The sequence below is a fragment of the Scatophagus argus genome, chromosome 14 (genome assembly GCF_020382885.2).
Source record: "Scatophagus argus isolate fScaArg1 chromosome 14, fScaArg1.pri, whole genome shotgun sequence".
Lineage (NCBI taxonomy): Eukaryota > Metazoa > Chordata > Actinopteri > Scatophagidae > Scatophagus > Scatophagus argus.
The window spans coordinates 1,459,859-1,477,761 of NC_058506.1; the positions used below are offsets into that span (position 1 = coordinate 1,459,859).

A 17,903-nucleotide genomic window follows, 5' to 3' on the forward strand; every position below is an offset into this window, starting at 1 on the left:
ACAGTCCAGGATCAGCACTCAGGACAGCTGTCATGATGTCTGCGGACTCAGAAGTGTTGGATTAGATCATGAACTAAACCTGTCATCCAACACTGAAAGCTGATCCTTATTTTTAAAAGTAAAACCAGACACATTCCTGACAGAATTCATAGGCCTATACTCCTACAAGATTCTACAAATGACAATGTCTTAATATGTTATTTTACTTTCAAATTATCTTTGCAAATGCATTGGCTATTATATTTGTCATGTCCTAGACATTTGGTCTGGAACAAAGCAGCTTCGTTTTGCTGTCTGCATTTAAGTAAGCACATTTGTCATATACGGGTCTGCCTATCTGCCTTGGAGTTGCTGTTTTCTCCATCTGTTTGTCAGTGAGTGGAGGTTCGCGTCGGCTGAGTGAGGCAGTGATTTGGCATGTTAGTGAGTGTGTTTGGGCTAATCAGACAGAGGGGCCACTGTAATGGACAGAATCTGGGCAGAATCACAGCTAGACCTGCCGTGGTAGGAGCGGGTAATAAAACTAATTTCTTCACTGTCTCAGCAACCGCACAGGCAGAAATGGGGTCAACAAAGGTGCAGGCGGCATCAAATGAACAGCTGTTGTCTTTCTCATTGCAGAGCTGCCAAAGACGAGAATCTTAGCAAAGCCCAGCCTGAGCCCCCTCCCCCTCCCCCACCTGCTTTTTCTGTAAATGCAGAAGAATGTATGTACAAATTAAGGGCAGGACCTGTGCATATTACTTTCATTCTTCATCTCTAGCCTGCCTGTCAGTGATGGCGTATTGTGGGAACACTCATTGCAGCTGTGTGATGAAATGTGCATAGGGTTCCTCATAGATTCCTTTATTGGCTGAGGTTTGTGTGTTGGTTGGGATGGAGAAACAATTGGCTATTATAAAAATGCCTCTCATAGGGAAATAAGATGCTAGTGTGTACGTTAAAACGGGTGGCGGTAGCTGTGTGAAGTGTGGTCTCCGTGATAAGACAACTTTGATAAGACACTGTGTATGTATTAATGCAGATATTAAGGTCCAATGACTGGAAGCTCTGAGAGTTTGTTGTCATATTTCTCTGTGATTGGACTTGTCCAGTTCTAATCAGAAAGAACAGATGTATGATACTTCATTTCATCAGGATGCTGGCATCTATGTAAAATATTTTTTTCAACCATGTGAGCCCAAAAAATAGATGTAAGTAGCCGGTAAGCTCTGTACATGTCCTGTCATATAGCACTGACTCGAACTCTGTGTGCATTCAGTGATTAATAATCTTGTCTTTTCTAGTTTAGTAGGCAAAGTTATTCATTGAATTTCTATTGTCATTTAGTTGGCATTTATTCTCAGTTTTCTTTGAGCTGTTGTGTTCCTAATGCATTTCATTTACTGATCTTGTATGACTTATAGGTTCCTTGTGGGAAGATGTCCCAGAATTTTTATCTACACAGGACAAATGCATATACCTTGATGACAATGTGATGAAATATGCCGAGATCCAGGCCATGTTAGTATGAGAAAGGCTCTGGTCCCAAAACCTTAGCGTAAGTATCAGTGCCACTAGTTAAAAAAACTGCATTAAAGCAGTATTTTGTTGCACGGACTAACAATTTCAAAGTGGGGAGTTATTTATGAATTAAGCATAGGTAAAAGAAATTCTCAAAACTGGAGATGTTAACTCTAATTTGGGAGTCTCTGCCTTCAGATAAATTGAAGGGTTACATATATTTACATATATTGAAACTTTCTGAGAATATATGGAGCTGATTTTAAAATGAATTCCCAAAAGTGCTCACAGTTTTGAAATATAACACTTTCAGCTTACAGCTAAAAGCTGTAGCTTACAAGTCTATCTCAAACAACTGCACAAAGCAACTAATAGCAGCCATCAGATAATTATTAAAAGCATAAAGGCCCCAAAATGGAAAGAAACAGTTCCTCAAACTCATTCAGACCCACAGTTTAATATACTCAGCACATTTAACCACCAAATATGTCATAAAATTTATTCTGTTACCGTGATATATTCCCAGAAAGTAACAATACCTTATAAACAGACCATTCTTTAGCAATAGGGTTTTTTGTTTATTTTTCTTTTTTTTTAAGTTACTTAATTAATCCCAAGCTGGAAAATTACTTCTCTGCATTTAACCCATCACTGAGTGAAACACACACACATGCAACATGCAGTGAAACACACAGGAGCAGTGAGCATTAAGCACCCGGGGAGCATATTGGGGGTTAAGTGTCTTGCTCAAGGGCACATCAGCCGGCTAAGGAGGGTGGAGACATTATCACTCCACCACACACAAATGTTTCCTGCCCGTCCGGTGGGGGAATCGAACCTGTGACCTTCTGATCACAAGTCACTTCTCCAAAATCTAGGCTGCCCCCACGAGCATTTATTTATTTATATATGAGGACTATTTTCAGCACTGGATGAATTCAAGTATTTGGCACTTTAGATACTCTCACATAGTACTTGATAGTAGAATCAGTACATTGTTTATGTTGCTCTTTTGATTGGATTTGTGGACAATAAGAAAACAATATAGACCCTCCAAATAAAAAGAGTAACAGCACACTACTAATACTCTTTTACAGGAAAAGAGCTGCATTAAACTACACGTAAGCAGCATTTTAATCATACTGACCGGTCTGTGGCCAGTTTTACTACTCAGTGTTGTTGGGTAATTATGTTTAAACAGCAGATTATATATTTGCTTGTAAAATCTTTATCTGTGTAGTACTGTGTACCTGTAGTTGTAGACAATAACTGTGTGCCTTACTGTGAAAAAAATGTGTACAAATGTACACATTTGGCATCTCTGTGCTGTCACCACTGTGCATCCACTGTGGATGAGCCTGCTGGGAGCTGGCTACATTGAGCAAACAGATGGTAGCTGCTCCAGCAGTTGTGATGAAAACACCATTGAGGGTGTTTGGGTGGCTGGTAGATAAGGAGCCTTTGGAGAGGCATGAATCACTTAAAATGATATGCTACTTACACAACAAAGCACAGCACCAAATTCATGGTATACCTCAGAGCAGAAAAGATCCTGGCCTTTGGTAGTCTCAGTAAGATAGAAGTCTCCTTGCAAATGTCACTAGCTCGTGATAATTTATTTTTAAGTACAGTTGTTTTTGAGCAGGTAGTTGTAGACCAAACTGGAAGGTTTCATCAGAAGCGGTAGATATGCGGCTGACCGTTAAAGCTAACGTGTAGAAAGATCCGTTAATCTCTCTACACATCAGACCCCATTCGTTGGGGTCTGGCCTGGATCCTAACCAGATGCTCAAACCACCTCAGCTGGCTGCTTTCAACATGAAGAAGCAATGCTGAGCCCAGCCACCCTACGGAAGAAACTTGATTGAATGTGCAATCTCATTCAACAGGTACTTGACAGGTGTGACATATGACGTGAAACGACGTGAGTTGGATGTGCCAATATTTCCATGAATTTTATCTAGTATAAATCTGGCCGGGTGGCACGGTGGTGCAGTGGTTAGCACTGTCACTCATAGCAAGAGGGTTCCAGGTTTGAATCCCGGTCTGGGCCCTTCTATGTGGAGTTTGCATGTTCTCCCTGTGCCTGCGTGGGTTTTCTCCGGGTTCTCCGGCTTCCTCCCACAATACCAAAAACATGCACATTAGGTTAATTGGCTACTCTACATTGCCCCTAGGTGTGAGTGTGAGAGTGTGTGGTTGTCTGTCTTTGGTTGTCTGTGTGTTGGCCCTGTGATTGGCTGGCGACCAGTCCAGTGTGTACCCCGCCTCTCGCCCGTAGTCAGCTGGGATAGGCTCCAGCTCCCCTGACGGATAAGCGGTATAGAAAATGGATGGATGGATAAATCTGGCCACATTGATCACATTTGCACCTGTGAGTGGTCAGCTGTGCATGGATACAGAGGCTACACAGAGGCCAGAAACTTTATTTAACAGGTTGCTGGTGTACATGTACACCAACAAGACACACGTGTTCAGTAATTATGTGCTGTGTTTTGGAGTTTAACACTGAATATTAAGGGGAGACGATTAGCTTTCTTTTTATTTTTTTGTTTTTGTTCAGGAAAAAAAAAAAGAAATGAACAAGACCGGAATTAATTAAGCACATTTCTCCTCTACGCCACACATGGGCCTCTCACAGTAACAAGCAGCTCAGCCAGAGTGAGAGAAAGAGGGACTGAAATGCACATGCCATCTATGGCTCAAATGCTGTAAACCTTCCCCATCAGGAGAAGTAATGGATTAAAGGCCGCTGTGGCTCTGCAGTTTGCCAGTCAATGTTCTTTCGCTCTCCTACAACCCAAGCCCCCTCCCTCCTCTGTTCCCTTCCTGCTGGAAGAAGTTGATTTACCATCAATTGCCATCTTGGCTGGCGCCATTAATGCACGCCCACAAAAGGATGACACATCGCATTATCACCTCACTCCCCTTCAAATTAGAGCTGAGCGATGCCTCAGCGCAGCTTGTGACTGGTTAACACTATCAGCTATTTGTAGGGATTGTTCCCTAATACGCAGCGTCTAAAGATTTCATCAAGCATTTGATGACGGAAATAAACCACTGCCCACAGGGAAATTGAACTGATTAATGGAATTATGCGTTGGAGGGGAGTCGATACAGGCAGCAGACACTCACATGGGGATGAACAGAGCTGTCTATCAGGGGCCGGGCTGGAGTGCCTCGGCCAAGGAGCCCTGGCCAGCAACTCGCTCACCTTGGGTAGGGTCTAGGTGACATGTGTCCACTGGAAAAGCCGGGAATTAAAACCTGCACTGCTCATTGTGGCTCTTCTCAGCCTGCCTCTTTTCCAAATGTCCATGACCATACGGGTGCTGTTGGATCATTTTATGCTATCAGTCTGACAGAAACAGCACTATAAATCTTAGCATGTAGGGTAGAAACAGCACCGAAATGGCATTTCTTCTGCATTTGTGCTCTTACTCTGAGACAGATTTGTCCCCTCATTCATACCGACCCCCTCAGCATTGTTAAGTGCTCTCCTAGTCCGCCCTAATGCACCTCTACCCCACTACCGAAACCGTAGACGACCCCCTTCCACCGCCGTGGCCCAGCCTGCCTGTTCTTCACATTACAATCTCTTTGCGTGAATTGTTTTTAGAGCAGGATGCAGGCAGGTTGCTATGGCCCTTTGATAATTAACCACACAGTTGGGGAAAAGCAGTGGGACTATTATATACATATGTACTAACTCCTTGAGTGAAAATACATAAATATGTCAGCTGGTGGGCAGTTTATGCGAACAATAACAATAATACAGCTTCTTTTATTGTTACACAGCTTACCATAATCAGTCAGGGCAGGTGTTGGCTTAAGGAACATTTCAAGAAAATGAAACACTAAAGGGAGGTAAATTATTGCTGTAGTTAATGCAGAGTATTAGTTTGTACAAGGTCCGTCAAACTTTACGAATAAATTAGACATAATGTACAGCAACAGCTACATATGTTTCATTATGTTAGATTTTATATTTTACGTATTCTCATCTTTATTTTATTTCTGTCCAGTCTGTCCTCTCTTCCAAAGCAAAGATGTAAATGAACAGATTTAGAATATTGGAACAATTAAACAAAAATATGGAACAATTTCAGTTTTAATTAAACACTGGATGTGACCCTTGAAACAAATGCTCAAAGTGCTGCACTTTTTGCACATACAACACTGCAGCAGAACAGGAAGACTCAGGGTCAACCTGTTGAGCTGCATTAAATGAATGATACGCACACGTATGAGAACCTTAATTTAATTTGTTGTTGCCCTTTTTCCCATGTTCCTTCTCACTGGAATGTCTGGCTTCTTTATCATTTCATTATTTATTTTATCAGCCTATGAGGTTGGACTGGGCTGATGTTTAAATAGAAATTAGACATAGAGGAACATTTAAAAACAAAACACAAACTTGGCAAAAAAAAAGGTGTTTGAAATTGAGAGGAAATACATTTTAAATATAACTCATTTTAAATATGACTTCAGAAAATACGCCAAGCTCCACTCTAAAAAACAATCATATACATGACATAGTATTCTTTCACTAAAGTAAGTACTTTCTTTCTTTCTTTCTTTCCACACTCAACTGTTACTATTACTAGAAAATAGTAAATAATTGAAAATAAAAGCCTTTAAGGATTTTTTGCTTGGAATTAATTCAGTAATGCTGAATATTTCCCTCTCTTTGCTTAAATGCGTACAGTTTCATGTACAAATCAAGCTTTATAGCTTGTTATAACATAAACATACACCTTCCACAGTTTTTCATCTCAACTCACTTTATGTCATCGTTGTACTAAGCAAATTAACAAACCTGAGCACTGTTTTCCAGATGCTGTGTGGGTGTAATGCTGTATGTACTGACTTCAAGACAACATAACCTTCATTGCACAGGAAGCTGACTGATTCATTGACTGACCCGTGCATGAGTATGAATAAGTACATCCTAAGGGTTTTTAGCTACATGATTCAGAGAGTGTTCTAGAGACTGTTAAGGCTTCAAACAGTTTTGAAGTCAGTTTTTCTTCACAATAAAAACAGTGAAGTAAAATAATTTTCTAGCTGATGGAATTAAAAGGTGCATCCTCTGTTACCTTAACAATTCAAATGTCTGACAGATTTAAAGGTTACCATGAGACTTGAGGGTTTGACTTGAGTATTGTGTCTGATAACATTTATGTTGTTTTGCTGTTCTGAGGAAAAAGCAAGTCCATGTAAAAGAATTAAATGCAAACATGTGTGCATGTACAACCACCACATGCCTCAACGTAAACTTGGTGTATGCCACTTTAAACCTTTAGCCGGAGTGCCCTCTAGTGTATAATCAGTAAAACTGGTCCAAGTCAAATCCAAATACACTAAACTGCTCAAAGTGTTCAAACGTCTCAGAGGCAAATTAGATTTCTAAATGTACATTTTCCCTGTTATACCAAGTGAATATCTAATGCACCACCTTTTGCATATTTACAAAGGTTTTTCTATCTCAGGGGATGTGTAAAGCCCTGGATGAAAACAAATAGCTAAACCATTAATTACATTTTTTTTAATTTGATCTCAAAATGATGGATATCTGCTACAAGAATTCTTATAGAACTTTTAGCACTTCCCAAATTGTTTCTCTTTAAGATAAGATAAACATCACAGAAAGAGCTAAATCCTATCAAAAAACCGCCAAGCAAAATAAAGAATATTAAAACTTGTCTAAATTAACTGAAGTATTTTGAAAAGTTGAGACTGTTAATCTACAAAATGCATGTAGGGAAATGTTTACCCATATATATTTTCAATTGTTGCTAATTATCTGGTAATGCTATATAGAATCATGTTTTAGTCAAGTACGTTCTTCTCTTCAGGGGAGTAAAATATTATTTGACATTGCAATGGTGACAATCAGACAGCCTTGTTGAATACAAGCCAGACACAAAAGAGGCTTTTTAGTGTTGTTAGTGTGCATTAATTCATAAACTTATAGCTTTGGCTCAGCTCTTCTCAGAGTGGTGTCTTTAGTAATTGTATTATTGGCTTGTGGTGTCTTCTACTGATGTATATATACATATTTTTTAAACCACTGCCATTACTCATGCTCCAGTTCTTTCTCTGCCGCATAAAGCACATCACTTCCTGAGAGTTTCCTCAGGAATGTTGCTATGCTCCACCCAACCTGTTTATTAAATGACTGCATCTTGGTTGTTTTGGTAAAATGTTGTTATTTTAAAAAGCAAAAGTTTACATTCCCACCAATTGTAATGATGACGAATCCACAAATGGATTTTTGAAAACACAGACCAATTAGGATTCCAGTTTAAAAGCAGAGGGATAAGCTATCTGTGCAGTGCCTCGCCTTCAAATCCCTTTAGTCAAGGGTTCTCTGCAGTGATCTTCTTTGCTGCAGATCCGGCTGAGACTGGACTCTAACGCTCATGTCTGGAAATCAGACCTTTCACCGATTAACCCCTAAGTGTAAACCAACACACATACTTTAATGAAACTCTCAGTTCACGTTTTTGTCACAACTGTCCTGATGTTGGACGAAGGGCTTCCACAGGAGAGTGTGTGTGTTGTTTCATTCTCCTGATTTGAAATGAATGCTAAAATCCTCCGATGAGAGCAGACAGCAGGTTCACTGAACCGACTGAAGGGGAATAAAACAGTTACGAGTTAATCACTTCATATTTCTTCCGCCAGGTTTCATCCATCTTCCTTGCAATGACCACTGCTGGTAGCCAACGAGGCGTCAGATCTGAAAGCGATGGAGCTTTCGGCTTAAAATGGTTTAACGAAACTAAGCAAAACAGAAGGTGAAACAGAATGCATGTGTCGAGAGGAATATCCAGTGAGAAATATGTTGTCTCCACTTTGAGATTATTCTTACAGAGGAAAACAGAAGCCTGATAGAGAGCTTCATCACATGGTGCAGCAACGGTCACATGAAGCTCACTATCAGCAAAACCAGCGAGCTTGTGCATGGTGGACTACAACGCTTCAAGTATGCATGTTGCTGCAAAGAAGCTACAAATGTGGAAGCTTCACAAACGTACTCATCCCGACGCCACTGATACGTTAAAGAGAATGGGACACATGAAGCACAGCCAGCCTGATAACATAATGCCTCCGCTGACAGTTCCCTGAACCCTCAGAGACATTGATTTTAAGCCTCTAGTGGTTTGTTCCTCAAATATATTAAATAAATCCCTTTTCCACTGGCAAGTCGATAATGATATTACACACAGAGTCCGTATGGAAAGCTTGCTGAAGAGAACAGCAGGGCCGAGTCAGGCTAGAGAGATGAGAAATGGAGGATAGCGTAAATCGAGAGAGGGCGGAAGAAGGGACAGAGCGCAGAAATAAACTGAAAATGAAATTAGCAAATGCAACAGCAAAACATAAGAATCCTCACTGCAGACATTTAACTAATCAAACACAGCTATGATTATAACATTATTCATTTCTTAATTGCACTGCATCAGTTGTTGGAACGGAGACATCATTAATATTAGCACAGTAGTTCTACCTGTCCCACTATAACATAGAAAAGGTCTACTGTGAAAAAGGTCAGATTCATTTAGAGAGAAGCAAGACTTCTCTAATGTGAGCAAGAGGAAGATGAAGAAAACTAAATGACATGTTAAGGACAAGACAGACAGATTTGTGGTATCACTAATCTATGTAGCAAGGGCCCTTCAGCTCTGGAACCAAATTTTATGTAAAAGTCTCAAAGGATTTAGTGACAGGCAGGGATGTGGTGGCAGACTGCACCCAGCTGAACAGCCCACATCTCACCCTCCCCATGGTCTGGACCTGTAGCCTCAGCAGACATGAGGAACGACTTCCACTGTCTTGATGTGACACCTAGTGCTCAAACAGGAGAATAGCTAAGCATGATCGTGTAGGCTAATACCAAGTGCCACACCAGAATCAGGTTTCTGGGATTAGTGAGTAATGTGCTGTGACTCTCTCTCATTTTTCTTTATGTGTGTAATATTGACATTTACTGTCTAACTTTTAATGTCTATTTCTAAGAAAACTGTGTTGTATGTTGGTTTAACCCTTCATTTTCTTTTTTGTGTCTTCCTGAGGGAAATCAAAGAAGTGAATTGATTTTTACTGACCTCTCCTGGTGACTAGTAGGAACAGCGACAGCATCAGTACTTCTTTGAGCTCTCAGGTGTTTGGGGCTGACACAGGAAAAACAGTTACATGAAAAGAAATATTTGGTGAAAAGCTTCATAACAGTTTTTGGTATTGATCAGCTGTCTCCAGGTGACACTTTGTGCAATGGGGCAGCTCACAGCTCATCCATTGCATCATCTTTTGCGTTCTGGTTACCTTTTGAAAGCTTTAAGAAATTTCACTCAGGCAATGAAGTGTTCAATGTGTAAATACACGAGCACAGCGGGGCGTCATAAGAAAAGTCTCTTCGCACCTCGGAAATCGCTGCCTATTCAATCTGCGGACAATATAAAACAAGAAAAGAAGCCTGCTCCTCTCACAAAGACAGGCATTTCTTGCACTTTACTTGGCTTTCTTTTGCACAGAAAATCTTTTTTGATTAAACCTGCTTCATGTGTATTCAGTTTTTAAAGATCATCCCAAATACCCAACTACAATATCTGTTTACTCTGCAAATGTGCATCGTATGAAATGTTTATTTTTCTGGACTTGGCTTGATTGTGCACTTTGAACATGTTTCTTTACCAGTTCCATGGGTCTGGATGCAACACATTTTGATGCAGTGGCTCGAGTCTGAAAAGGCCAGAGGCAAAATTCTCTAAATGTTTCAAAATTGGCCTGGAACCTTTGTGAGTTGTCACATCACTTTATCCCCTGCCTGTTCTTTATTTTTGGAATGTTATTTTTTTTTTCCATGTATAAAGTGTTAATAAAAGAGAAAGGCCATAAAAATGATCTTTTAAAGGGCACTTCTTCTTCTTCTTCAGCACTCCAGAGCTGCAAGCGGAGACAGGAGCATTATGATTCATTGGTGAAGTTTCGAAATTGTTTTAAAAAAAAAATGTTTTTGGTGAGGTTCTTTTCCGGTGACATGTACAGCCATCTCGTGGGAGAGAAGTACGCAGTATTGCAATGCTGACCCCAAGCAAAGAGTAATACATTCTACACCTGCAAAGTGAAAAAATGAAAGCGTTGAGATACAGTATATTAAATCAGACATCACTAATGTTTAGCTTAGTCGTTTAACCTACAAAGCGGTCAACTGGTATCTCTAGTCCATATTTTTTGGCTCATCCAAAAGAAGAATCAACTTTTTATTGGCAGTATATATAGTTTTACACACACTGGATTTGTCCTCTGCATTTGACCCATCCTTAGTCGAACACACACATGCAACACACAGCAAATTACATGCAGTGAAACACACACAGGAGCAGTGGGCTGCCACTGTCAGACGCCCGGGGAGCAAACTGGCTAATGGAGGGAGTTTCTCATTAATCACTCCACCACACCCTAATTTCCGGCCAGTCCGGTGGAGGAATCAAACTGTCGACACTCCGGTCACAAGCTGCTTCTCCAACCTCTAGGCCACGGCTGCCCCCAAAACCTGTACATCTCTACAATGTGGTTCACATTCAGTGAAGAAGTAAGTAGGCCAAGGCCCACAGCTGCATATACAGGCTGGCCAGAAGTACCTTTATATCACTCATAAACCCACTGTATTAGCTACAGTGCGCCTTCACAATACACCTCTCAGTGTGCTCAGGGAAGAGAGAAAATACAACGAGAAATATTCTTCTACGTTTATTTTCCCCTAAACTACTGTATAGGGCCAATCATATAAAAAAAGAAAATGGGAATGACAGCATCATTCTGTTGTTACAAAGCTTTTACCTCATCTCATCATCTCTCTCTCTCTGTCTCTTTTCATTTGATATACTGTTTACCATTTCAACCCATTTGCAAGTCGTTATTCTGGGTAATGTCTGCCTCACAGCTCCCATTAACACCAAGCTGCTTCTAAAGTGCATGAAAAATACCCTTGAGAGGCTTTGGCTAAATGTATGCACAACTTCACAATCGCTTGCTGCAGCGTATCACTTTCACATCAAATGTGAAGAGGAAAGGTGGTGGTACATGAAGCTATGGAGTAAAGGTCACAGCGATGAAGCACAGATCACGTGAACAAAGAACCAGGCTCAATTTCAAGAGCAAATATTGACACAGGAGCCACAGTAAACCCATGTTCTGTGATCTCACCAGCACAAATGACTATTTTAATACGCATACCATTCACATTACAAGCAAATCAGAGGTACATTATACACAAATCGGGATGAACAATTGATTCCAATTGAAACAGGTGTGTTTCCTCCTTCCCAATCCCAGAGCTACACAAACACATTGCAATTTGGCTGCTGATGAATGAGAATGATCAGATTCATCCTCAGAGGTGTTATTTCAGGAACAGACAGCAGAGGGCACACAGCTCAAATCTTTGAAAATGACTGTCTGTTGTCTGTCCTGTGCAGAAAACTGGTGACAACAGCTTCTGGAAATAATAACAATAATAATAATAAGTTATAAGATTTAAGACAAAATTTTTTATGGAATGTTTTGTCATGGGTTTGACTGAGATTAATAAAGATTAAACAAAGAAGCTTCGAATTCAAATTCAAATATGACTGTTAAAAAATGAACTGAACTGAGCACCAGTGCTTATTAGCCTACATTATCAGTGCTCATTAGTGCATTATCAGAGTTGACACAAACTTACAGTATATACTTTAAATTAGAGGATTACACTTTGTATGATTGTCTGGCAACAATGAAGGAATGCACAGAGCTTCACATACTCAGACCTGTGAGATATAAAAAGTAAATATATAAACAGAGACACTTTCCAAATAGAGCAGGTCTAGACCAAACTCTTTAATTACAGTATTGTTTTGCTAATACAACAGAAAAGACTAGAATACGTTATTGCAGTCAGAGAGCTCACATTAAAGTTAAATGAGGCATCTCATTAGGTTTTTTAAATGTGTTCCAAACGTTACAAGTCAACAACCCAAAAACAACAGAAACGCTGAGTGAGAAAAATGAGTGGAAAGAAAAGTTCCTCTTGTTAACAATGAGGATATAGTCCTCCAGTCCCACACTCCAGTTTTGAATGCAGTCACAGCAGCCTTGCCTTACAGAGTGTGTTGTATTTTGACAAAGCACACTACTCCTCACATGGCACACAGTCATGAAAAGAGTGACCCAGAGATGCCAATTATGAAAGACCTTCTCTACCTTAGAGCTGCTTTTTATTGCTCTTGAAGGCTACTACATTTATACATTGATTTAGCTGCTTCATCTTCCTTTCATGCAGAGAACGCTTTGGACTGTCCGCTGCAGGGGAACACACACTCACACATGTATTTGCAATTTAGAGTCTCAAGTAAACCTGAGCTGTCTGTTCTCTAGGGCAAAATGCATGTCAACATCATGTATGAGAACATTCAGACTCTGCTGTAAAAACAGCTGAAGCTGGAGATCAAATCCAGGATCTGTCACACATGAAACACTTCATTTAGAAGCTGCTTCATGGAACTATGAGCTCATTGGGAGCACTAAGAGAACCAGTAGCCTGGCAAGCCCAGGCAGAAAGTGCTGCTAAATGCTTTAAAATTGCAGATATCTTCATTAGCAATAGCAACATAAGAACAAGTCTGCCCTCAGCATGTCATGTTGATTTTATGTTTTTAAAAACGTAATCATGCTGTGTAGGAAGGCAGGGGATGGATATGCATGGGAATAATGTGGAAAATAAATGGCTCTATGCCAGCTTGAAGCATTTCAATTACTCCAGAGCTTCATAATAATAAGCATAGGTCCAGTCAAAGATCCGAGGAAATGCCAGGTCTGAACCAAACACTACAAAGGAGCACATAAATGATATATATGAACATTAAACTGAAAGCAAAAGATATGTTACTGCTATAGTACAGAGGGAAAAACATTAACAAAACATTGACAGCTGATGGTTTGATGGTTTGTTGTGAATGGACTGAATGTGGAGGTCTGGACTGATGCTTTTTTTTAAAAAATGATCATCCCAGTCTGCCTTTCATCTAGCACCATAATCAGACCAAAATGAAACCAAAATGGGTTATACTTAAAACAAAGTTTTGAATTCAAACATGAAACTGATACGGGTTGATTGGAAGCTGTCACATTTACTATTCATTAGAAAATTATTCACAGATCAGCCACAGCACTGAGCTTCAGATCGACATTTTTGATCATTAGAGGAAGAGAACTAGTTAGAGAACAAGTTAATATAAACCTTAAAGAATAGATTACAGTCAGTTACACAAGAAACATTTTCCTTTACTAGGATTCAACACTGAAAAAAATGATACTTTGGATTAACTTAAAAAAATTGATGTAATTTGTTACACCTAAATGTATTAGTTTCTCTCAAATTAAATTTATGACTTGGTTGACACCAAAAGTTTGATTTAATATAAAGCAAAAATATAAATTCTACCAAAGCAAAAATTTACATTCAGTCAAAGTGAAATATTAGTTATTCTAACGACCACAAAGCACTTTTTCACTTTGCTCTGACTCAATATTTTTACTTTGGTTAAACTTCATATTTACTACTACATCAAAGTATATTTTTATTTTGGATAAAACTAATTAAATTGCTGTAATTTTGTTACATGCAATTTCATTAAGTTCTCTCAAGTTAAAATATTTCATTCAGTACTGTAAACTATTATTTTACCTCCACATTAATCAATATGTTTTCTTTAGTCACAAGTCAAAATGTCACTTAATGCAGGTCATTACATTCCATTAGATAATGTTTTTGTTTAGTTTTACTTTGGTTAACTTACAATAAGTTAAGACAGAAAATATCTTCAAAAGAACTTTATTGTGATATTGTAAAACATGCATCACATATGAAATAAAAATAAATATTGTAAAATAAAATAAAAGCATCCAATTACTGACTTTTTATTGTTTACTTTTCCTTCTGTAACAGCTTTTTGTAACCTTAACCACATGTGAAACAAATCACAGTACTTTTTTACATAAAGACCTTGCGTACAAATAGAATTTTTGTACAACCTCTTATAAAAGTATGTACAGCTCTCACTTAAAACCTGAGACATGGACAGTAACTACTATATAATATACTTTATAACTGTTAATATGTGGCTATCCCTTGATAAAACCACCAGAATGTAAACCATTACAAATGTGGGAACATCTTTTGTATTAAAGCTGGTGTCTCTCTTACTTACATTTAACAACTCCTTCCATTCTCCTCAAATGTACCTGAATACAAGCTATAATAGAACAAAGAACATGCCGTATTCAAATCCCATTCTTTCTTCATCAATCTTATATCTTGAGCTTGGAACTCAGACTGAATACTCTGCGTGTCATTGTCTTTGGTTCTATCTCCATGAATATTTTCTGCAGTGCATCAAAAGTGTGCTTTAACTCACGTGGATAGCTCAGGTTTAGAGCATAGATGAGGCCAAATAACATGGCACAACCATGTGTGAGCGACGGCAACTCACTGAGGACTTCAACGCCATCGATAACAATCCCAATGTCACATGGGGGATGGAGAGGATCCTCCACCTCTGCCATGGTACACCTCTCTTGTTCATCCTTCTGACCAACCTGATAAAAGAGATGGCAGATCAGCATCTGAGTTAACAATTTAAAAACCTAGACAGACTATTCTCCCAATCAAATCTAATAATAAAAAAAAAACACACACACACACACAAACATGTTCATTATAAGACCACTGCAGGACAGAGTACTCCACAAAAAACAGGAACAGGCAAATGTATATGAATGTACTGTAAGCCTTTTTATAGTCTGACACCATGAGTATGAGCTACTTACCAGATACTCCTTGAAGAGTTTGTCCACGTCTTCCCCAAGGAATACAATAAGGGCCTTCAAGAGACACTGTCGTTTCAAAATCACCTCGTGGCTCTGTAGGTAAGAGAACACATCTAATTTTGCAACTTAAACAATGAACATTAATTACACAATGCACACTAATTGTGAGTTACAAAAGCTTTCAGAAAACCAGCTTAATGGGCTGTCAAACACACAAAACTACAACTACAAAACCATGTGTTAACAATAACAATAAAAACACAGCTTCTATTGTCATTTATGTGATATAAACTCAAATGATGTATTCCGTTACCTGATCAAGAACTTTTAGTATGTCCTGAATCTTCTCTCTGACAGCTCCTCCCTTGTTTCTGATGATCTCAATCAGCTTACAGTACTGGTTGTCCAAGGAAGCCATGAATTGTGGTTGAAGTGGAGCAGTTGTTCTCATGAATTCTGCATTGATCTTCAAAAAAAAAAAATCAAAGGAGTAAAAGAAAATGTTATTGCATTACTTATGGCACAACTACGGGGTGTATACAATCTTATATTTGACATCAGGGGCCATTATATGCACTTTGACTGTTCAATTTATGCTCAATAGGCTCAATTTCTTAGTAGCTAGGACCAACAGTCCACAATCAGTTCTGCTGGTCAAAGCCTGGAACTACACTTTAAGAAATGAACCATAAATATTTGTTCTGTATCAACACTCCTGAAAAACACAAACAATTGTTTCACTGTTTTTCAGATGCTGTGCTATATGTTGAAAATAGTGCTTTAAATGTGAATGCTGAGTGCTATTTCATACAAAACATTTCAATGTGGCCACTACCCTTTGTGAGGATGGCTGATGAAATCTTGACAAGTGGGTCAAAGGTGCCTTCCAAGTCTTCCAAGGTACAAGAACAGTTTAAGTCTTTGCAATTCCACATTCATTGAAGGACTAGGAAAGAAAGAAAAAGAACAACTTACCCATTTACCACTTAATTCAATTGACAAAATACTGCATGGAAATTTGCATTTATTTTACAGAAACAGTTGTTTGCTGTCAGTTAAGTCTTCAGCAGGAGTTTCTTTTAAAGGGAGTATTTATCCATTTCAATTTCAATAATTGAATTTCAATTATTAAAATTACATTTACATACTAGTCTAGTAAGTATGCTTCTGTGGTTAAGCTCAAAGCTATTGTTTAAATAATGTATTTCTATTTTGGGTTCGGGTCTTATTTCAACATAGATTAAATAAACTTAACAGTTTATTTCAGGACTTACCAAATTCAGCAATGTGGCTAAAACAGCCAAAAGACCCAGGCTCGACAAACCTATAAACACAAAGGAAAACGTGAGATTTCACATCTATTTTGGTTGGACAGTGTGCACTATTCGTAACCGTCACTACAGACTGAAAATAATACGTTAGAACGTAGAACTTAATTAGAATGCGTTCTGCTCTCTGTAGCGCGCACACTGCAATCCACGGCAACACGCGCGCGCGCACACACACGCACTGACTACACTACGCCAAGCTAGCGGTGGCGCTAGCTAGCTAGCGATAGCGCTAGTAATAGCGCTAGCTAGCAATGCCGACAATGCATGCAGTAATGGGCGTTTTGGTCGATAAACGGAGTTTTACCATGTTCTCCTCCCAGCACCTGCAGTCACTGCGACTGCAAACTCCGTCCTGCTTCCATAGAAAATGTGCCGACACCAACCAGAACATGCCCCAACTTGCTAGCTCAAGCATTACAGAAATACAAGGTGTATCATACTAAATCATCCTACTTTTTACTTATGAGACAGAAAAATAATATCAGCAACAATATTGTCGTTGCAATACCAATCGTTGAGTGATAAATTATATTACAAATAACCCTGTCCAGCTACAGGCGGGAAAAATACATTGTCATCTGTAAAACATATACAGACACTAAAACTGCTGTCCGACCAGACACTAACGACAAACATGTATATAAAACACACTTTGTGTTTGGAAGCAGCACAAATTCAAATTCTTACCTTGTTCACAATCACAGTAGCTCTGTAAGATGGTGGAAGGTAGCAGCCTTTCAAAAGACGGTTCATGAAATGCACCAGCGGGCAAGTGATGTGACGATTTGTCATGTGACACAAAAACCTCTGGTTTGAAGTAAAATAACTACTTTAATCCAAATGTTATTTTCAGTTTACTGCAAATGGTGTACTATTTGCATTGAACAAAATTGAAAAAAACAATTTTTGAAAAAGAAACCACAATTTTAGATTACTCCACTATAAAAATGTGATTTAAACCAATGAGACAGTAGTTGCACTTTTTTCAGTGAAGAATTCAAGGAGCTTTATTGTCATTTCACACATGTAGAAACATGAGGTGGAACGAAATTAGTTTCCCTGGTCCCGGTATAAGCCCAATAACCTACAAAATACATAATACCATAAATATAAAACAGCACTATTTAAATATAAAAACAACCAGGGTAAAAACAAAGATATAAACAGTGACAGGGATTGCGGTTTGTGCAAATA

The 17,903-nt window shown here is 38.9% G+C and overlaps 1 protein-coding gene and 1 long non-coding RNA gene across 2 annotated transcripts in view; both read right to left on the minus strand.

The window, feature by feature from the left end:
• lim2.1 (lens intrinsic membrane protein 2.1) overlaps positions 1–15,114 on the minus strand; it is a 33,090-nt gene extending 17,976 nt beyond the window's left edge. The window contains 2 exon segments of the mRNA XM_046411472.1: positions 13,308–13,377; positions 14,967–15,114. Of these exon segments, the coding sequence (XP_046267428.1) occupies positions 13,308–13,377; positions 14,967–15,114 (218 nt within the window).
• Positions 15,115–15,121: 7 nt separating this feature from the next.
• LOC124071222 lies at positions 15,122–17,694 on the minus strand. Its single transcript, XR_006845304.1, has 6 exons — positions 17,397–17,694; positions 16,653–16,702; positions 16,214–16,324; positions 15,692–15,844; positions 15,379–15,471; positions 15,122–15,147 (listed from the first exon to the last, which is right to left on the minus strand). It is a non-coding gene; the product is annotated as an uncharacterized LOC124071222 (long non-coding RNA).
• Positions 17,695–17,903: the final 209 nt, after the last annotated feature.